We start from the raw sequence: 23,641 nt of genomic DNA on the forward strand, positions 1-23,641 counted from the left end.
CGAAGGACCGAGGAAATTATTTGACAGCCCAGTGTGAACTGAAATAAAGAATGTCAGGGCAGTGATAGAGAGTACCGATCCAAGCACAGGCCCTTCCAAGCATGGGGTCCTGGGTGACCATATAAGCTGCACGCTGTTAATGCCAGTCCTGATTAAGTTTCTAAAATTTGTTCTTATTTATTTCCAAAGTTCCCTTTAATTAGCTTTTGTATTTAAGAATGTGCAGACAAGGCTGGAGGCAAAATACTTCATTTATCCACGTAAGTCATACAGTGGAGTCACCTTCCTCATCCCGTCTGCACTAAATGACAAGGCCTCTGGGGATCAGAGAAGCTGTCTCAGAGCTGTCTAGCTGGCTGGGCCTGGTGCCAATCATGACCTGGGTTTGGTGACAGACCAATCACCCTAACAACCTTGAAGTGAAACTACCTGGCCAGCCATGTAGCTCCTCCCTCTTCTTCCCTGTACATCCTCTGCTGTCCTCATTTAAGCTATGGACACATCTATGAGAACTATTCAGAATAGCCTTATAAAGAACTCTTCACCTTTTCTGTTTAAGCAAATAAACATCAGTAGAGCCCTAAGGACGGACTAATTTTTTTATACTAAAATATAGTAGAAATACTCCTCCACAATTACAAAGTACTTGGAACAAATAATATAAGGTTAAGACATTAAGCCTGAAGATGTTTGGTTTCCAAAAAAATGAAAACTAACAACAAGAGAGAGACATTTGATAAACTTTTTAAATCCACTGAAGAAGCCTTTCCTGTGGTGGCACAGTGGATAAAGCGTCAACCTGAAATGCTGAGGTCGCTGGTTTGAAACCCTGGGCTTGCCTGGTCAAGGCACATATGAGAAGCAATTATTAAGAGTTGATTCTTCCTGCTCCTTCTCCTCTTCATTTCTCTCACTCTCTCTCACCTCTCTAAACTCAATAAATTAAATCTTTTAAAAAATAAAATAAAATCCTCTGGAAAGGTAAAGGAATTATATGCTAATTAATTACATTGTATTTGTTTGGTTAGATCAGGATTTAAATCTTTTTTTAAAAAACTTTTGAAAATGTGTGTATCTCGCTCCCTTTCATGTGTTATGGACTCACAGATTGGGTTTCTTACACAGTTTCCATTAGTTATGAGCTATGTGATCTTGGTAAACCAAGTAAGTGCTTAGTGTTTTAAGTATTCTTATCTATAAAATAAGCCAATAATAGAAATATACTACAATATAAGTTTGATTCATTTTAATCACTTAAAACAATGCCTGGAATATGGTAAACCCTCAATCATAGTAATAATAATAATAACTATTACTATCAGTATTTCATTGTTCTCTTTCCCTCAGTGTGTTTAGTTCAGTACCATAGTTCAGTGTCTTGAATATAATGGCTGGTCACCAAATATTTATCAAATAGGTATTTTGTTTAGATTTTGTTGGATTGGTTTTTATGGTAGATGAAATATTTCTTGATATTCAATTGATTTAAATAGTTAATGAAAAGTAATGCTATATAACTTTTAATACCTACATTCACGAAGACATGTGTATGAACAGAAAGCTGCATCTATTTGCTTTTACATTTGGCGGCACAGAATCTGGTAAGTCATGCAGGTGGAGAACCCGGGTAACTCTCTCAGTTATTTGGACAGATTTTTTTGTTCAGTACTCTTGAAAATAAATTTAGTGATGTGTTGAGCCTAGAAGAGCAGAATGACCGAAGGCCAGCAGTCGGTAATATCCAAATGCAAAGAAGTATTTGGCTTAGGAATGGGGGGACTCAAGACTTGATAAGTATTTAATTATAAACATGGATCTTGCCTTTTAAAAGGTTTGACCTTTGAGAGCTGCAAAAAACATCCCACAGGGACTCCTCTGTCATTTTCTTAACTTACACCAACCTTTTTCCATTATCTACAAAATAAACTTTAGTATATGTAGCTTCCTCTCTTCCTGCCCTACAGCTAGCTAAATATCATCACTCTAAGCAAATAAATAAACAAGGTTTAAACCCTCTAATAAGAAACATATAGCTTCTATAGCTTTGACATTGATTGTACCCATTTATGACAGACCAGTATAAATATCTCTGATGTGAATAATTTTAAATGTTAAAAACATATATCATAAGAAATATAATCTACAGTTTAAGAATATAATTGTATTTATAACACAGTAAAAATGAACACAAATTATATACATATATTGCTACAAGACTTTTAAAATAGCTCTCTCTAAATCTAATCTAATTTGACTGGCAAGTTTAAGAAGCATAATAAAATAAACCTAATATAATGAAAGGAAAAATTTGGACTGTGACTTTATTTTAAGAAAAAAAATATGTTCATTTCCAAGAAATGCTTATCACATAATAGGATAGCTTACAGGTATAAAATGAAGTACTAAACAGTCAATGTGCTTTTAAGAAAATATTACAAGCTGAAAACATATTCAAAGTTAGTGGATTATGAAAAGGAAAACGTATATTGATTTATGTTGACATTTATTTAAACATATCTTATGCAATACACAATGCCAAACTATCTGAATGGGGGAAAAAATTAAAACAAGGAAGTAAAGCATATAGGTATTGAGCATTTGGAAACATACAAATATTTTATCTGACATTGCATAAACAAAGCTATGATTATAGCCACAAATGCAAAGAGCATTTAATTAAATATATCATTTATCATCTGAATACATTATTATAATAATTATAGAATTTCTTTTTATAAAAAGGCCAAGATATATATTTTTGCATAACAAAAAAAAAACGGTTTTGCCTGTTTTATTTTCCCTATATTTGTAAGTACATCTAGATGCCATTAAATGTAAGATTGAATTTGCAAAATTCAGCTGTTCCTTGATATTTTGGGAGTATTCTTGTACAAACCTTCTCCAAAAATAAGCCATGTTCGAAAAAAATAAATCTAAGTTTCAGGCTTTGTTAAGTTTATTTGTTCCTTTTTTTTTCACTGCTTAAAAATCTATTTTTCAGTTTTTGTTGTAAACATTATGAACCTATTTTTTTAAGGAAACACATTGGGTGATGGGCACACAATACAATCAACAGCTCAAATGCTATAGAGATATTTACCTATGTATTCTTATTGATCAATGTCACCCCAACAAATTTAATTTTCTAAATAAAAATTTAAAGGAAAAGAAAACACAGTCTAAGGAATATGATAAGGAATATTTTGTCTTTAGAATTATTGAACTGTAGCATCTCATTTGTTTTGATTATTTTTCCTTCCTTTCATTAGTGATGCCACAGAGAAGGCTATGGACAAATAATACATGACCACTTATTTATCCATCATGTAAAACTTAGAATGATAATACAAAATTTTCCAAGCAATGAAATCTTTCTTTGTTTTGCATTTTAATTTTGTAATTACATAGTGCTAACTAAATTGGGTTCTTCTAACATTAGTTTTCATCAGGCTGTTCATCACTAACCTGAGTGCTATGATTCTTTTTATTTATTTTGTAATTGAAAAGATATTGGTGTGACTTCTATATTTGAAGTTTTCTTTAAATAAAAGTCTTCTGAAAGGAATGGCTTGCTTTGATATCCAGGAACTATCCTACAAAGGTGCTTTGCAGCTATATTATCAATTGTAATTAGCAATTAAATCTTATGCCAAATTAACTTGGTTAATCTGAGGAGCTAGTGCTTGGAGGTTCCTTGGAGCTGGTCTTCCAACTACTAGAAGTAATAAGTTATGCCTGTGTGCTTGTTCCTGGTTGATACTCCTATGGTAAAACTATATTAGACTTCCACTTAGTGACTTACAGTCAATAATAACTCACACCAATACACTTAGAAGTATCTTCTCATTTATGTGTATTTCAATTTGGTTTATTTCTCAATATCTTGCTTATAGATGCCTCCAAACAGTTCCCATTTATTTGACAGCTGAGATCACTGATGAATCAGACTTACTTCTGTACACATATGCTTCCTCCTTAGTTTATCTTTATTCAACTGACTCACTGACCTGGACCTACATTATGTCATTTTCGCATAAAATCTGAGCTAAACAATGGATTAGATTTTAGAACACTACATGTTATAGTCACATGCTGGACATATGCTTACAATATGCTGCTTAAATAAAAGTACATGTTATAAAATATGTAAATACTTTACCCTGTATTTTTAAAGAAATAAATTATACAATGTGTAATACATCAAGTATGCAATATGCAAGGTATTGTGTGTTATAAAAGTACTTAAGATATTAATCATTTTTTCTCTGAGGACTGAAATGGTAGCTACTTTTGTATATTTTCTGTTTCTTCTAGCTTCCAAATAATAAAAATTATTGTAATTAGGAACAAAATGTTGTTTTAAAGCAAATTTATTCTATTGTGTAGGTCAAAATTAGTATGAAATGTACATTAAAAATGTACATACCATACTATACATAGATAATGTAGTGTAGGCCTAGATTGTCCTAAATAAAATGGTGGTTTTGTTTCAACTACATCTTAATCGAGCATTCACCTTTATTCACTTCTTATTGCTCATTTTAAATTGTTAAGTACAGGGAAAAGTTATTGTAGAAAGTTAAAAATGTAGAAATGATGAAAAAAAATTAAAATTTACCCACAATCTCATCATTAGGTTCTATAAACATTTTAAAGAAATATTGTAGAAAAACAATTTTGTTACTGTGGCTCCTTGTCAATTTCATAATTGATAACAAAAAATAGAAAATACCAATTATTTCTTCACTGCTTATTGGCTAAACAAATTTTAATTAGTGGAAGAATTTTAAGTAATTGATCAGTTACCAAAATATTATTTTTGACAGGGTGAAACTTCTCAGTTGACTACTGAAATAAATGTGCAAGTTAAATAATTTAACTTAAAAATATAAAATGAATAAGACACTTCAAGAATTTCATCATCAACAATGTCACTTTCAGAATTCTCATATGTGATTATTGTTGTCATTTTTGTTTCTTTCACATTATTGAACTATTATCATGTCTCACCTCCATTTTTGTCTGCCTATGTCAAAACACTAGTAGGTGAACATGTGTGAATGCTAAAGAAATATTTGCACAACTTCTTAAATAATTTATTTTTAATTTTCTTCTACTGAACATTTTAATAATGCAAGAAAAATCTCTACGAGCAATTTAATTATGCCATTATAATGTGTTAGTTCTATATTATTTGGGTTTTAGTTTCCACATGCATAAACTATCTTCTTTGCACCTAATAAAATATAAGCATTTATGAATTCTTCAGTTTTTCTAGTAGTACACAATTATTTACAGTGGAAATTTCTTGATTCCCAAAATTGACTGATTTTTCCATGCATCTGCAAATTTAATAAGTAAGTTTTGTGGATTACCTACATTCTTTATATGCAAATTATAAGAAAGAATTGATCATCTTTACCTTAAATCCTACTTTTCCAGAGCAATTTGCATTATAATAATCATCTATACAAAAAGACAAATGACTGTGATTTATTTCAATAGTACTTACTATGCATAGAATATTTCAAGTCTATATTTAGATTGATCACCTGGGAGGGTAATGGCAGGATGAAAAATTCTCACAATAATACAAACAATGCATTCAAAGAATAAATAATAACAAATAATCCAAGTACAATAAAAATCACAGAAATTGAAATACTCTTAGAATTTCTTACTTTACCTTTGAGGGAAACAGGTTCATAATCCATCTTGCTCTTTGCTACCATTGGTAACAAGTGAAAGAAATGGACTAAGAGCTCTGAGCACACTGAACCTCTCAAGTTCCAAATTCTTTGGCGATCCCCTGCATTTCCCCTGTCATTTAAAGAGACTTGCCCACTTGACTTATACACCATATGTTAGCCATTAATATGTTAAAGAAATTGTAATCTATGTGAGTATTTTGCAGCTAAAGTAAAAATATTTTAACTGAGACAATTAGAGAAAAGATACTTGTGTAGAAAGCCTGCTGCTCCTACATCCCCTTAAGGGAAGGATATTATGTTCCTCCTGCTCTAATTGTAGCTGCTTGGGTTACTAGTGGTCATCAGACCCCAAAGCTAAAACTGGGACAGTGGTTATGAGGTGACATGATTTATAGGTTCTGCACAATAGAACAAGGATAAGTAATGAATTCATTAGATTCTCTGTTTAGGGGAGTTTGAATACATAACATATATAGAGTCAATAGTTAGTACAGCCCTGGCCGGTTGGCTCAGCGGTAGAGCGTCGGCCTAGCGTGCGGAGGACCCGGGTTCGATTCCCGGCCAGGGCACACAGGAGAAGCGCCCATTTGCTTCTCCACCCCTCCGCCGCGCTTTCCTCTGTCTCTCTCTTCCCCTCCCGCAGCCAAGGCTCCATTGGAGCAGAGATGGCCCGGGCGCTGGGGATGGCTCTGTGGCCTCTGCCTCAGGCGCTAGAGTGGCTCTGGTCGCAATATGGCGACGCCCAGGATGGGCAGAGCATCGCCCCCTGGTGGGCAGAGCGTTGCCCCTGGTGGGCGTGCCGGGTGGATCCCGGTCGGGCGCATGCGGGAGTCTGTCTGACTGTCTCTCCCCGTTTCCAGCTTCAGAAAAATGAAAAGAAAAAAAAAAAAAAAAAAAAAAGTTAGTACAAGAGCAGCAAGAAACCAAAAGACATGTACATGTAAATGCAGTGAACAGACATCAGCCATAAAGTAGGAGATCGCAGGAGTAAGGAGAGGACAGGAAAACGTAGAAACTCTAACCAGTGCTACCTCCCTACCAATAAATATCAATAAATAAAGACATAAGAAGAAAAGACTATGAAGAAAGTAGTGGATGTTTAGAAACTAGCTGTTTCTAATAAAACAACAAACAAAAACATCTAACTCAATGGTCCCCAACCCTTTGGGGGCCATGAACCGGTTTAATGTCAGAAAATATTTTCACGGACTGGCCTTTAGGGTGGGATGGATAAATGTATCACGTGACTGAGACAAGCGTCAAGAGTGAGTCTTAGATGGATGTAACAGAGGGAATCTGGTCATTTTTTAAAAATAAAACATTGTTCAGGCTTAAATATAAATAAAACAGAAATAATGTAAGTTATTTATTCTTTCTCTGCAACCGGTACCAAATGGCCCACGGACTGGTACCGGTCCACGGCCCAGGGGTTGGGGACAACTGATCTAACTAACAGGCTGTGCTCTTTTCCGTTTGATAGCATTTGGTTGTGTAAAAGAAACGTTGCTTTTCACAGAAAGAGAATATTTCTTCTAAAACTTTCTAGGCTTCTCTGACAATATCTACCTAGGCCATTGTTATAAAGCCAACTTTCTACAATGAGAGAGAATTGGATGAACTGGGTCAACACTAAACTGGAATTTGGCATTACTGTGAGCACAGCATTTTGCAATAGCAATAAGGAAATGCTTTAGTGAAAAAGTAATAATTGAGCCTGATTTCAAGATAAATTCTTAACCTGCACAAAAATGTAGTCTTCTAAAACACTGCAGCATTTTATATTTGCATATAAGCAATTAACAGATTAATTATTAACTAAAATAGACCCAAGTGTTCTACTTATCAAGCCATCAAGCCATGATTTTCCAACTTATGTAGTTATTTACATGTATAAGGAAAAACTGCCCTTTTCTTTATAATTCTCATAAGTTAAAAATGTGGATAATCTAAATAGGCTTCCCTTAAAGTTTATCCCAATTCTGACATTTTTGAAAGATTCCTTGTTATATGCCAATTTTCTTTGCCTGTTTTAGCTATTTGGTGTTTTTTTTTTATCAAAAAACAAATAGCTAAATCATAAATCTATCATCTCTATTATATGTAACTTCTCTTAGAATGTTGTTAAAAATAATCATTCTAGACTGCCTTTCAGATTAAAACAAAAACAAAAAAAGACAATAACAAAGGAATAAAACAAAGCAGTTCATATCCTGGGCAGATAAACTGCTCCAGTCACCGAGAGGCAGTGAGTGATAGAACTCCACAAATCAAGTGATCGCTATGTAGGGCAGAGGCAGAGGCTCCCTTTCGCAGTTCTTTGCTCTTTAGGTCCCAGGCAGTGGCTCTGAACTAAACATTTGCTTCATGTTAACAAGAACCAACCCCCAGAAATGTCCTCATATCTCTGTAAATAGCCTGCCAAATGGCAGACTGATCAAAGCAATCTAATAGGTCCTAGGTGCTACTGGCTGACCTCTTATAATCTTTTATTGCTTTCCATTTTTATCTACATAACAGGTTGTTGATAACTAATATCCAGTTGATTTTCTCATTCTGGTAATAAAATGATAACACAAAGAGCATATTATGTATTCCAGACATCCATCAGAGTACATTTTCCAATACCATACTACTTGGAGCGTTTCTTTATTATCTCCAGGTGAAAAGTGGGGTTAAGTACTCGGCCTTAGATTTCCTTTTCCCTCCAGTACTTACACACCCAGAACTAAAAATGAAAGAAGCTGAACTTCAACCCTAGACACTGTCCACATTAATGTCATCTGCAATTTATTATCTCTGCATCCTAGAGAAACCATTTTCTGTAAGAGGCCAAACATAATTGAAAGGTCTGCCAAATATATAGTTTTTCAACTCCAGAGATTTGTTATTCTTGTAAGAAAAGAGAAAAGAGAACAGAAGAAAACAACATTGGAAATGGAGAAGCAGGAAGAGTATATCTTGGTAGGCAGAAAGAGCAGAAGAGCAGAAAAAGAGACATATGTAAACACAAAAAGGAACCAAAAATAATGCAAACAAGCAAAACAAGCATTAGAGATCATGAGTTTATTAAATCCATTTTTATATGAATGCAGAGGTGGCTTCGAGATTTCCTGGGGGCAATAAGTACATTCTGTAATTTATGTCATTGATTTGAAAACATAAAACTAAAATAGAAAAAAAAAGCTAACAAAACAAATTCTTGCATCCACTCCATATTCAAAGTACGGTATTTATATGACAATTAGGACTCACCTATAGTTGCTAGGAGCAACTTTAGTTTACAAATTTTGAATGTATTTAAACTTCAAAGATTATAGCACTAACAATTTTAAAAGTTACTAGAAGAAGAGAGAAAAAAAATTGGAACTATTGAAGTATGCAATATACCACCCTAAATTTTCCAGAATTTTGAAAAAAATATATCAACACATAGCCAAACAAGTTTGGATTTATTGTTGGGAGATTCTGGAAATCAAATTGAGACTGTCTTGGTCTCTCACACTATCTCAGAGCTATGTGCTTTTGCAGACAGAAAGAATGCAGAATAAGAGCAATGATAAATACATATCCTATTAATAATGCACTTGAGAAAATGTTACGAGGAGTAGAAAATTTCTTTTGTAGTCTTTAAAAGACTTCTTAAGGCAAATAACATTATGGAGTAGGCAAGAGGCTATCAAACACTCACCTTTGAATAAAAGTAATTCATGCATTGATCATAAAAGTACTATTCACTCTGACTTGGAATTTTCTTGGTAATAATTTGTTAATGATTAGTCTGTGTTAGTACATGTTTTTATAATAATGATCTTATGTAAAATACTCTACATGTCTTTTTGTTGTTAATTAAAGTAATTGCTCCTCTTTACATTAAAAGAATGTGGCTTCACTTAACAGTCCTTTCCCACTGACTTTTATTGAAGTACCCTGCACTGTCCAAGGAAGAAATTACTTATATTAAATGATGGTGGTCCTTTTAGCAACTTCCATAAAATTTACTTCATGATGGTAGATTGTTGTTCTCAATAATGGGTTGGATAGGGAGGTAAGAGCAATCTGACTGCCCCTTTTTTCTTATCCTCGACAGAGGAGAAGGAAGAGCCACAGATGATACAAGTATCTTCTCTCTTCCCAGTCCATGAACCCACAAACACTAACCTTAATCTAATTTTGATTTTCAGATAAAAAATATATTTTAGCAATGATATAAGCTAACAGACATCAAAGAATGGCAACTGGCCTGAGATTGTGTGCAGAGACATTCCGTTTGTAATCTGAAAGATCAAAGCTTGCCTTTGACAGTGACAGGACCAGTATCCAAAGCTCTGGTTCTTTTTATAAAAGTACCCTCTCCACACATGAAAATAAGCTTTTGATTTTTAAATGAAAACAAGCTATCTCCCTCCATTTAAAAATTTTTGACAGCTTTTCCTATGATGGGGGAAATCTGGGCAACAAAGAATCTGACAGAGATGGTCTTTGGAATTCAAATCTGCCCTTTCTCCAAAGAACCTTAACAAAAGGCTGTGCCCTAGCCTGCCCATGGAAGTCTGTTGTTGCATCTAAACTACGGACATGGGAATGGCTGAAAAAGGAACATAACTGCCATCCCTTATCCTCACACAGGTCTGAACACAAACAGCTAGACCCATTCCCTCCTCACCTGCTACCTATTCTTCAGTAGCATTTGCATATCAAGTAACAATTGCTGTAAACCCGGGTTGGCGGATAGGATGGAGTTGAGGAAGGATGGTGCTACTATAGGAAATAGAGCAATTCTGAGTAAGCATAGAGAAATTTGGAAAGGTTTTCATCAAGACTTCATGACTGAAAGTTTGATATTAATTCTCAGTGCGAGACAACCTTTTTGTTATCATTTATATATTTCCAGTCGAAATATTCTTGAAAAACACCAATTAATGTAGTTCATATTAATCTCACAATACAGTTAATATCTTTGGTATGGTATACGTTTTAGAGATGGTGGTGGTATACAACTGTGATTTAATACATATACATTCATCTCAGTTTCATACAAACTTATGACTCAAAGGGCATAAATGTAACAAATCAGCTTTCATTAACCTACAATTTCTATGGCAATACAGATATTTTCATTTCTTTTAATGCAGTAGAAGTGCACTCCAAGTGGAAATCTCTGCTTATGTTATCACTGTAAGTTAGATTTGCATTATTAGATATATAAAGTCCTCCCTTTCCTCAAAGTTGAGTAATAACATGATTTCTTGATAGAATTTTGGGTTCCTGTTAAACCTGCCCATGAGTCCCCAAGTAAAACAAAGGTGAAGAAAATGAAAACATTACCTGGTCACTGAATGCTCTTCCCAGGGACTGCTCTCAAGTTAAGGCAATCGCAGTCCTGTCCAAAGTGTGCACTGAACACTCACAATTTCAAGTAATTTAAATATAAACTATAGTCCTTAAAAAGAAGAAATCCTACTAACCAGCAAAATTTTTTGTCCATACAGATAATATTCTTTGTAATATCCAGAGAAAATATGACAGTGCTTAATATCAGACTCTTATAAGCCAAAATGAAGGTAAGTGTCTAGTAGTTAGATGATAAACAGATATTTCAAAAAATTCATTTATGTAACTCGAGAACATAGGAGTTCATTTCATGGGGTTAATATCCATCAAATAATAGAAGGTTATGTAGTTAAGAGTTTGTAAATTTAAAAATCCATGTTCTATTGTAAAAATGGATAAAGCAGATGTCTAAGAAGAAATATTTTTCTCACATAGCTTTTCTAAGACTCAAGAAGAATCAAGAATACCTACAGCAGCATTAAGGCACAAATTTGACTTTGGAAACTATTTTTTGAGTTACCACTTTTCTTGCATCTGAAGTAACACTGGACTATGGTATTGGAGCTGCAAAGTCTGTGTTCCTTTTCAGAAAGTGTGAAAGAGATGACGAGATAGGGTTTAAGAGGAGATGGTGTACACTTGATAAATTCCACTTGCCTGAGTTTTGACAGATTATTTCCAGAGCTATTCTGTTTGAGACTATTTTTAATACTTTACATGGTAGTTTATCAATTTAATGTTTTCTTAAGTCATGATACAGGTACCTTTTTAACACTGTGATTGAAAAGACCCTCTCCCTTTGCCATTTTTAAACGAATATCAAAATATGTAAAGACAAATCTGAGTTTTAAGAAGCACAGTGTTAGAGATAGTAAATATCCTATCAGATAAAGCTCTCATTCTGTAAATTGAGTGCCCCTTGGAAAGAAAGCCAGTGGTTTGGGAAGTGGACTCATATTCAGCATTTTCCAATGATATAGAAAAAAAAATTATTGTGTTTTTTTTTTTACTGATTATGAAAATGAGAGCTTAGAAGCTTGTTAAAACCATTTTATTGAAATAGCTAAAGACTCTGTTATCATTTGAGGAGATTCCTTAATGTGGTCAGCAAAACCTGGAAAAGAAAAATCTAAATATTTATGTAAAGAAATAAAATAAATTTACTCTTAAGATAAGGCTACAGCTCAAAATAAAATCACAGTCCTTAGATCCTTTCTGGGCTTCCTGTCCACAGTCAAACAGAGCTCAGTCCATGCATCTTTCCCGACTCCTCACTTGGCATGCGTATCACAGATCCGAAGGGGTTTAGTTCTCTTTGCAGATACATGATTAGGATGTAAAAATTCATCGTGTAAATACTCTTAATGAACAAGAAAACCTTCTTTGGACAAGTAATTTTCTGTACATATATAACTTTGAAAAACACACTTCTCTGTGTAAAGCTGGTTGAATTTAGAAGAATTTAATACTACCTCTCAAAATGAAGGAATTACATCTGTTTTTTACTGTTTTTGAGTTAAGAGATAAAAGCAGCAAGTGAAGGAAATAAGACCCACAGTATTTTTTTTCCAAATTTAGTCACGAAGAGATCTACTGGATTCCAAGATCTGGCAACATACAACTGCCACTTGCCATATCCAAAAGTTTGTGGAGGCATTTGTAATGTTAAAAAATAGGTGACTTTTTTGGCTACTTAGTAGTAGGAACTGTAGAGATTGGGTCTTCAACAGGATAGATTTTAAAATGAATTTTTACAACCCAGATGATGGACTGGTATACTTCAAGAGTGAATTCATGAGCTTTATAAATGCCTTTCTCTTGCTCTCTTTTTTTATTTCTTGACTAGCTTACATTATAATGGAGGAATAACATTTTAAAAATTTTGAATAGGCACTTACTGGAATTACAGTTAATCCTGATACAATCTAGATGGGGAAGAATAGATGAAAAATGAAAATTTATCCTTCAAGGTAATAGCTGCAGACATCCAATAAAATCACAGTCCACCCTTCCGGGGACAGACACATGCAAATATGGCCACTTCATATCATTTATTCTTTATGTATTTCTATAACCTGGATTCACTGTTATAAAACTTCAGCATTAGAAACAATAGGAAGTTTAAAATAAATGGCCAATTCAAACAAAGCTACATGGTGACAAATCTAAGTGGAATAAAGAATTGTTAATTGTCAAAGATGCTTGACTTAGACTGGCTGCATCTTTCTCCCCATCTGTGAAAGAACATATCAATGTTTTCAGCGTAATTAAAAAGTGCTCCGTCACAATGGGGTACAGGTACAAGCTCAGCTAGGCTCAGACATCTTGGACCTCCAAAATCTAATATCCCACAAAGGCCAACAGAATCCTTTAGAATTGTGGTGGTCAATGGAGAGCAAGTTGAAATTATTCTCATCTCACCCGAATATTTTGTTTTGCTTTCGCTTGAGCAAGTAGGTAACAGCCCGATGTTGGCTGGATTGCATGCCTTGTATTAATGGGAGGGGGAAAGAAACACTGAATGTTTCTGTTAGAAATCTAGTGCCTAAGAACTAGTGTCATTCTTCAGAATGCACCAGCCGATGCCTCTCATAGGAGCTAACAGTGTTATCTCTAAGCAACACGTGTCATGGTTAACACTGCTATTGATATTCCTTTTCTTATACTTGCTTCTAATATGAAAGCATATTCTCTAAGAACTGAATAATATGAATAACACCGACTGTGATTATAAGGTTCTCTTTAAAGAAATATGTGGGGTGTTTTACATTTATTTTATGTATAGATAAATATTTGTTGGCTTTGTTTTTAGTATTTAATGCCTTTGGGGAACATGAAAAATATAAACCTAGATTATGTTTCCATATAGCTGAGTTTGTCATGTGTCGTCAACCGCATCAGAAAAGTGGTTGCAAACAGCCAAGGACCAGCACCTACACAACTCTTTCCACACAATGCTTTGCTGTTGTAAAATTCCCAGGAGTGTTTCCACGTTGGCTAGCAGCCCCTTTACTGTAATTAGGCAATTTATTTTGATTGACTGTAATGACCTATCGTTGTCACTAGAGGGAACTCGAACAGAACAGCAAATAAGTGCTGTTTCAGTAATCCTTAAAGTATACCCTTCTTATGTTAATTTAACTAATACTAATTGAGTGTAATTGCATGCAATAAACTATCCATGGAACAATTTTATATTCTATGAGCTACTATTCTGCCCAGCACAATTAGAAAAGGTAGGTGGGGTTTCTATAAATGCCTTACCTCATCACATTTTACTACTCTGGTAAATCTACATAGTTTCAAATTTTTCTCTCTGTGTTTATTCATTTTTTCTGTTTGTTAATTTTTGTGTATGTTTATCACTTTCAGGAAATACAGTAAAACCTCATTAATTTGTACTCCTCTTGGAGTTAATGATACTATTAAATCTTATTGGGCAGATTATTTATAATTCTTTATTCAGTATGAGCACAGATCACCTGAAAAAAAAATTAAACAAACAAGTTGTGAAGGACAAAGTTCAGGAAGAAAACTGATTTCAAGTACTTTACTATACACTGAGAGCACAACTTGCCTGAAATAATGTGCTAATTATGGGTAATTCTTATCCACCCATTAAAACCAGCCTAGTAAGACCTTTCCTTAACGGGATTTTTTTTTTTCCAGCTCTTAATTTGTGTTTTTGAATGCATTCGAAAACAAAACTATTTGGTTTTTGTTAATTCTCTAATTGAGACATTTTTCTTAATTCAGCCTTGCCTTACCTCATGTTTTGTGTAGGTTGTTGAGGTTTTACTGTAGCAACTTTTTCTTAATTCTATGATTAAGCAGGAAAGCATTATTTTTCTGTGGAAGAGCCTGTGTTTTTAGTGTTCCCATGGCTGTTTGCTGAGGGCCGCAGACTTTGGGCATTGAAGGGTTGTGGATTGCTGTTTGATAGCAAAATAGCACCACACAGTATTTCTGAACAGAAAAGATGGGGTACCACAAAGGCAACTATTAAAAGGAGAAGCCCAAGGAACAGAGACAAAAGCACTGTTGACAGAGATCACAAAGTAGAAACTCGGTATTTGGTACATATGCTATCTCGGTGAATGTGTCTGAAAGGATATCTTCTATAGCCAATCAGAATGTCAGTAAATATGACAAAAGGAAATTTGGTCTGAGGCATCTTCAAGCCTAATATTTTATATTCTCAATTAGCCTCATTGATATATATGGCTTCCCTTTTAAGAACCCTCCGTGGTAGAAATCACAAAACAATAAATTATGTTAAACAAACAACAACAACAAAAACACAATAAAACGATGCCCCAAAACCTAAATTAATTTAAATGATTGAAATGAGACCATTAAGTGTTTTAACTTTCCATGGCAAACAGGCTACTTGATAAATGTTTGCAGGCAGAACTGAACAAAAAAGTGAAAAGTGTTAGTTCAATGGGGGAAGGTGAGTTGTTACCTAGATTGACCGTCAGTTTCACACGCCCTGCGTCCAGCTCCAGGCGGAGGGTGTCCGCAGAGTCTCTCGAGGTGGTTGCCATGAGGATGCCGTATGCACGCTGGGACCGAAACCGCAAGGACACATCCTCGGCCTCTGTGTGCATCACCACGGGAAGCTGGATTTTCATAAACATACTCCCATCATAGCTCAAAACCGTCGCCTCTATAGATGAGCAATAAATATAAAAATTCTTGGTCAGTTTAGTGCATTTATACTTTCAAAAGGAAAAGCATGACCTATTATATTAAAGTCTTCCAGACAGAATTCAAGACTACAAACTTAGCTTGTCTTCTTTAGAAATGAGCAGGGTTTATTTTTTGTTTTGTTCTTTTTGTTTTATTTCAGCTGGAAGGAGGTATCACGGTAGAAAGAACCTCTTATCTGAAGTTATCTGTTAAAGTCTAAAAGAAGCTATGGCTGCACTTCCCTGTTGATTGTCATAGCTTTTTCTACCTATAGCATTAAGTATGTTAGATTTTAAATGTTTGGGTATATGTCTCTCTTCTCAAGAGCAGATTGGTTCTTTTCTGTAGCCACAGTGCAAGCTTGGTTTGAGGCACTAGCAACTATTAATGCATGTTGATATATGGCTAGGCCACTTCCTAGCTCTGTAAAGTTAGCCTTGGCTCCTAGAGGATCTCATCTTCTACAAGAGGATCTTTAAGGCCTTTGCTCATCTTAAAAGCCCATGATTAGAACTTAAAACTATAATCGTGATATCCTAAAAACATTAAGCTATCACCAAAATGTCAATTGCTATGCACCTGGGTAATACTGTGGTGTAAGGATGGCAGAAGTATTGAAGAGTTTGTGTGGGTGTGTGCTACTCAACTAAAGTGGATTGCTTTAATAGGGCAGTTGCTTAATATAGCACCAAACACATTAAAAAGTAAATAGCAAAACTTGTTGATCAGAAACTGACTGCTTTAAGAAATCATCAGCGCTCCTGAATGCTAAACACCATATGGTGGTAGAACACTGCGAAGCAAGTATGAGTCACGCTGCTTTCCCATGGGTTCTAATAACTCAGCATACCGCTTAACAAGAGAAAAACTACCTGGACTTAAAATAAACTAGGAAATTCTCATTATCTTGCCGATTGACATGACACAGCAGTTAACTTTACTAATGCAACTGTGTTTATTATTAAGATGGTATTTCTGGAGTTGTGGTTTTGCATGTTTATTTTTAAAACATCAGCGAGGTCAAGTATTCCTTCTAACATACTGTAATTATTGGTTGTCATCATGAGACTGAATGCATGCCCCCAACTGAGAAGCCCTTGGGGCTTCAGGCTCTCTGCCTGCCACTCTCCACTTTTCTGTCTACCTCCTGACTCGAAGGACCTCTCTCAGCTCCCGTACCCATGCCCCTAATGTTTATAAACAGCCTTGACTTCTCTTGGGAGCTGCATCACCCATCATTCATCCATTGCCTATTGAACATCTTCAAATTGAATATGATAGGTATGTTACTAAACCTTTCATTCATTCTCCCCCTGTCAAATGAACAAATTCATTAGGTTCCTTCTCTAATGTTCTCCCTTTCAGTAAATGGTATAACCTCCTTGCTCAGACCTTCACCTTTCTGATATTTTTTCCTTGCCCTCTCTGCCAGGTCCAATCTAGTTGCAAGTCTGAAATTCTTGAAGATACCAATTCTAATCCATTTCCTCAATCGATTGCTTCTTCCCCTTACCCCTGAAGTACCTCGGACTCTGCTCCAGTCTCTCTTGGTCACTATAGCAGCTCCCTCAACAGTCTCCCTACTGCTACTCTTTCTCCCTACATGCAGCAGCCAGGCTAAGATTTACTTTTTAAAGAAGTAAATCATATTCTATCACTTTATTGCTTAAACAATCCCTCAGTTTTCCCCAATCCCTGCCAATAGTCTCCCACGACCACTAGAGTAAAATCTGTACCCCTATTTTTAACTGTTTTGTGTGATCTGGCCCCAGTCTGTCCCTCTGGCCTCAGATTTTTATATCCTATCCTCCCTCTTGTGTAGTAAACTCTAGCCACACTGACTTCATCTCTCAAGGTTTTGCACTCTGTCTTAGAAGGTTTCACCCCAGATCTTTATGTGGCGGGTTTCTCCAGCATTCAGGTCTCTAGTCAAATGTTATTTCAGAGAGGTATGCTGCAAGCACTCCTTTAAACACCCCTCCAGTTATTCTATACCTATTTATCATTTAATTTTTAAAATTATCGTTTACTGTTTGTCTGTATAGCATCCTCTATCTTTGCTCCTTAATATCTGTGGCAAAGTGCTGTGAGGGCAGAGGTTGGAATCTCCCATTCATTATTCTATCAACAGCTGAGAGGCCTCAAAGTGCCAGGCACACAGCAGAGTCTCAACAAACATTTATTGAATTAATGATTGCACTCAATACTGAAGATATATGAAAGAACTTCCTTCAGTTTCATTATCAAGCTTATACATGTGCTCAATAAAGAAATCAAGTATTTATTCTACCTAATACAAGAGGAATCTAAGTTTCATTATGACTATAAACAAAATATTTACTAAAGTCTACTTTGCAGTTCATAATTGTGCTGCAAAAGATTGATTAGAAAAGAGATCTGTTTACGAAAATAGAGAACCCATGGCTAGGCACTGACCTAAACACTGAAAAAATAAAACAACCCTTTAAAAATATGTATAATAGCATTATACCACATATTTTTTCAATTAGATAAGAAGCTTCTCAAATGAATGCAATATTACAAAAAGATAGAGTTTGATGCAGAAAAGATAGTAGAGGTTTCTAAAAAAATAATTAAAACATGATTGCAAAGTTGCAATGAACTTTTAAAAAATAGAAAAAAAGTATTTCTAGCATAATCTTTTTTTTTAAATGACCAGATTCCCTCTGTTACATCCGTCTAAGACTTATTCTTTTTTTTATATCTTTTTTTATTTTTTACAGAGACAGAGAGTGAGTCAGAGAGAGGGATAGACAAGGATAGACAGACAGGAACGGAGAGAGATGAGAAGCATCAATCATTAGTTTTTCATTGCGTGTTGCAACACCTTAGTTGTTCATTGATTGCTTTCTCATATGTGCCTTAACCGCGGGCCTTCAGCAGACTGAGTAACCCCTTGCTGGAGCCAGCGACTTTGGGTTCATGCTGGTGGGCTTTTTGCTCAAACCAGATGAGCCCGCGCTGAAGCTGGTGACCTCGGGGTCTCGAAACTGGGTCTTCCGCATCCCAGTCCGACGCTCTATCCACTGCACCACCGCCTGGTCAGTCTTCTAGCATAATCTTTAAAGCAATTTGACATTGCCTGACCAGGCAGTGGTGCAATGAATAGAGCATTGGCCTGGGAGGCTGAGGACCCAGATTCGAAACCCCAAGGTCACAAGCTTGAGCGCGGGTTCACCAGCTTGAGCGTGGGATCATAGACATGACCCCATGGTCGCTGGCTTGAGCCCAAAGATTGCTGGCTTCAAGCCCAAGGTCAGTGGTTTGAGCAAGGGGCACTGGCTTGGCTGGAACCCCCCCCCTGACCCCAGTCAAGATACATATGAGAAAGCAATCAATGAACAACTACAGTGCTGCAAACTGTGTTGATGCTTCTCATCTCTCTCCCTTCCTGTTTTTCTGTCCCTGTTTGTTCATCTTTCTCCTTCTCTCTCTTGCTAAAAAAAAGAAAAGAAATCTGACATTTATTATTTCTTATCCTGGACCACAGGCAATCACTGATATCTGTAAAACAATATGTTAATAATAGTTTAAAACTCATTATCAATTTTTCAGTTACTATGGTATACAAATAAAAGCACTAAAATATTTTATTTTATTTAGCTTGTAAACCCAGCCTCTATTATTCAATAATTATATATTTTAAATGATCTCATAGTCTTCTATAAATTGTAGCTTAATTTGATTAAAAGCTAAGTAGGAGGATCATGCTTTTAGAAATCTAGAGGTCTGACAATGGATCATAAATATTTATATAATACAAAATACAATACATAGTAGAAAAGTAATTAGGATCATAGACCTTTTAACATTTTTGAAAAAGCTGTAGTAATGAAATAACATAGTAAAGTAATAAAACTTGAGAGCCCCGGAGTGCCATTTTAAACAATATTTAATGTGAAAATAACTTGTTGATAAACAACAAACGAATGCCTAAATGATTCCTCATAATTAGAGTTAATTTTTAATTAGACGAGAAGTGGAGAATGCACAAGGTTGCTGCCTAGAGTTGCCAAATAAATGGTAAACAATATTCTGACATTTGAAGGTTATGCTATTTGGCAGCATCTTTTAACATCAGTAAAATTATTTATTACTTAGAACACAAAGTCCTTTAAAAGGCAAATTCCAATGCAGTACTTCCCAGTAGGGGAGAAAATGTTTCAACTTTGTCTCTGATATCTCTTTCTCCCTTGTCGTTAAGTTTGATAAATTTGCTCCTCTGTGTTATTCCTTCTTGCAGTCTAAAGTGTACACCTGCGCTCAGTTTTGCCGAAAGGGAGTCACATATTGTGATCAACGATGAAAATCAGACAGGGAGCCAAATTATATTGCTCTGACATCTGTCCTTCCATCTGTTAGAGTTTTAACAAATAAGCATAAAGTAGACCTCTGATTATCCCATATACATATCACCAAGAAAAATTTCTATACAAGCAAGTCCTTACAAATTCCTGGTTCTATTAAAAACAAAGCAGAAGGAAGGTGCTGCATTTAATTTATATTCAGATGAACACTATTTATATATTACTCCTCCTTATGGGATTAATATACATAATGCAAAATACTATTCTCTTACACCTGCAAATACTCTGTTCTTTCTTAGAAGCTCCTCTGCTTACTTAATGTAGAATGAAGATTTCCTACAATGAGACTGCAACTTCATTCCCCATGCTGCACTGTCCATGGACTTGAACATGCCTTGTAATTACTTTGAATTATTATCTTTATAAATTATCAATTACTGTTCAATAATAATAAAATAAAAATTGTTTAAGTGCCTTTATTTCTTTTTAACTTTAAGAATTGTCAGTCAACTCTTACGTGGCCAATAATTTTTTGTGATTAGAGCGTACCTATAGTAAAATCTCTTTCTTTTGAATTGGAAATCCCGAGGGTTGGGCATGATCTTGTGTTGACTGAACTAGGGCATAGCAGGGAACTGGACAGAAGCCAAATGTGGTGGTATTGAGCATGACAGGCATCCCACATTACCCTGTTCTCAAGAGATGCCATAACTTGAGCAAGAAAATTAATTGTGAAAAGCAAAGACTACTCACAATACTCTGTGTAACCCAGAAACAAAAACCACACAAAAATGATCATTTCTTCCTCAACACACAACCAACCCGGAGACAAGAAAATCTGTAGAAATTTCCAGCCACCGCCAGATAAAAATGTATGCCGAAATCCAGTGATGAAGTTTGCTATTAAATTCTCATTTGCAAATCTGCATATGCTTGCCACCCTCCTTCTAATTATTGCAATATATAAATATTCCCTTTCCCTCATTCTGGCCCAGGAAGCTCCACAATTTCTATTTTTACTTCTGCCATATGTAGTAGCAGAATATTGCCACAGGGTGGTACACCATGCATATCTAACTGCAGGCTTCTGTAATTCTTGTGACAGTTTTCAGTTCTATACTTTTCTAGCTTCACTTAAGCAGGAGTCATCCGGATATCTGACAGCTCTCTGATTAAAATGAAAACAAAAATCTCAAATCATACAGATCTGCTGATCTCACATTATGCCTAACTGTAGTACATCTTGTGAGCTTTGTCACTGTGATTTTGTTATTGTTGGCCCCTTTTGGCAATTTCTAAAAAACCAAACTGAGATTAAAAGGGAAAATGAGAAGAGGAAACTTACAGAGACTATATACCTTTCAAATGAAAATTGCACAGAAATAGCTAATCTCTAATGACAATTCACAGTAATTGCAACTAGGTACTAGAATGAATGAATCCATGTGATTAAAATATTTACTCATCTATTGACCTATCTAATTATAGAACAGAACAGTGATAGTATTTTGGATGGTTATTTAAGATCATTATTAGATTGTTAGGTTATCCTTATTAATTTCCATATTGTTTAATCTTAATAATAGAGCTGATAAGATGAACCTTCTTATGGAGATTGAGATCTAAGGTCACATTGCAACTTTGGATTCTAGAAAATTACCAATTTTTCTCTAGAAAATGTTAGCTTAAATGAATTGAACTATTATAGAAATAAAGGGGGGAGAAACTAAATAGATGTTGCTTACTTTGAGGTTCATGGCTAATAGAGCAATGTTCCGCAGAGTGGGAGAGGACAATGGAAAAAATTCATCAATATTTTTTCTTATTGATCTTTTTGTTCCATTGTTGAAAATGACTGGCAATGGGTATAGCGACTAAAGCATTTATCTGAAACTCTTAGGTCGATAGAAGGACATTCTTAGACCTATTTGTTCTGCTATTTCTTCCTTTAGTCTGGTCTGCAGATGAACTGTGACAGCTATCACCCTTCCTTTTTCCTTTAACCTTTTTCCTTCTGCTTTTAACAGAAAAAGAAAAGAAGGGGAAAAAATGTAGCTTTGCCTCCTAATAGAGAAGGTAGAGGTACCTGCGCAGAGCTTCGACAGACACACAAAGCCTTCAGATCAAACAGGTAAATGAATCTTCTGTAACCAGTTGTTTGAAGCAAGATAGTGCCTTTGAAATCGGGGTACACTTCTCAAAATGTTGGTGTAACTTGAGTGATTTAAAGTTAGCTTACTTTACAAATTTCAACCCTGGGTAAATTGGCTGAAATAAAATGAACAGGCTAACCTATGACTCAAGTTAACAGTGTCAGGGAATTTGCAACTTCCAGTTTAGATTGTTTTGAATGTTTGTGTTTTTATTTATTTATTTTTGCACAGATATTAGCACTGGATGCCAATAAATACATCCAATCAATGCCTTCTTTACTCTCTAGTGTCCTGAAATTTAAAAACCAGGCAAAAGAGAAAGCAGTTACTGTCCATTACACATCTTATGCTTGGATACAACAGATCCAAATATTTATTCCTGCAATATACTTAAAAAGCTGTGTCTTCCCAGAAATCAGGTCCTTTGAAAATCATTAAGACTCATCAGTAAAATGTCAGGTGCAGCACTCAGCCTGCAGAGAGTTTATTTCAGCAGAGCATATGTTAATTTTTCACAGTCAATTTAAAGTTTAAGGTCAATATTTAATACACTTTCCATCTCAGGGGAGTCAGCTGCTTGATTTTGGGAATCCTACCTCTCTCACAGGACCTGCCAAGATAGCCTGTTCCGGAACAGTCGCAGACATATCTGTTCCACCCATCCCTGCACACGCCATTGTTTTTGCAGGGGTTGCTAAGGCACGGTTTTGCTGTTTCCCTTGAACAGGAGGGTTTCACTCCAGCAGTACTTTGAACTTCAGCCATTTGCCGGATATCTTTGCTCTGGCCATCAATGAACAAATCTCTGATGCAGCCCACGTAGCCATAATTGAGCAGAGCAGTCCACACCTCGGTGGGGAAGATGAGGCCAGCTTTATTTTCTGGTAATCCCCCGAGGTACAACTCATCATCCAGGTCCAGAATCTCACTCTCGCCAGGAGCAGTGTAGGGTGTGCGCAACGTGTTGACGGAAATGGTACCTGTTGCAAAGACAAGAGACACACAGATATTTACAGAGTGCACTGTGTTTTAAATATCACCCTTTCTCTTTTTATCTGTTTAAAAGTGAACTTCTTGACATCACCTTTTTTTTTTTCTATTCTTAGTGTCATGCACTTCTCAGTGGAATTGATGGAAACCTGTGGAATTAAGTGACTTTAGAAATAAGGAAGACTGTAACTAAAATAATTCTATAGGCATGCCTTCTTTTTATTGCACTTTGCTTTATTGCACATCATGGATGTTGCATTTTTGACAAAATAAAGGCAAGACACTCTCCAAGCAAAAACATTATGACTTGCTTTATTGAGGTACCTGCTTTATTGCGTGGTCTGGAACCAAACCCACAGTATCTCTGAGGTATGCCTGTATTTGATGTTGGGAGTAAAAGTCAAAGTGCACAGTCAACAAAGACTGTTTGTGAGCC

At 35.5% G+C, this 23,641-nt stretch overlaps 1 protein-coding gene across 18 annotated transcripts in view; it reads right to left on the minus strand.

The window, feature by feature from the left end:
• Positions 1 to 23,641, minus strand: part of NRXN1 (neurexin 1) — a 1,279,091-nt gene that overhangs the window by 697,225 nt on the left and 558,225 nt on the right. For 12 of the 18 annotated variants that reach the window (XM_066267104.1, XM_066267097.1, XM_066267102.1 and 9 more), the window contains 3 exons: positions 22,812 to 23,195; positions 15,508 to 15,711; positions 12,941 to 12,967 (listed from right to left, as the gene is read on the minus strand). In XM_066267104.1, the coding sequence (XP_066123201.1) occupies positions 12,941 to 12,967; positions 15,508 to 15,711; positions 22,812 to 23,195 (615 nt within the window). The remainder of the gene's footprint in view (positions 1 to 12,940; positions 12,968 to 15,507; positions 15,712 to 22,811; positions 23,196 to 23,641) is intronic. The other 6 variants (XM_066267113.1, XM_066267112.1, XM_066267110.1 and 3 more) reach the window with 1 other exon arrangement.

The sequence above is a fragment of the Saccopteryx bilineata genome, chromosome 3 (genome assembly GCF_036850765.1).
Source record: "Saccopteryx bilineata isolate mSacBil1 chromosome 3, mSacBil1_pri_phased_curated, whole genome shotgun sequence".
Taxonomy (NCBI): domain Eukaryota; kingdom Metazoa; phylum Chordata; class Mammalia; order Chiroptera; family Emballonuridae; genus Saccopteryx; species Saccopteryx bilineata.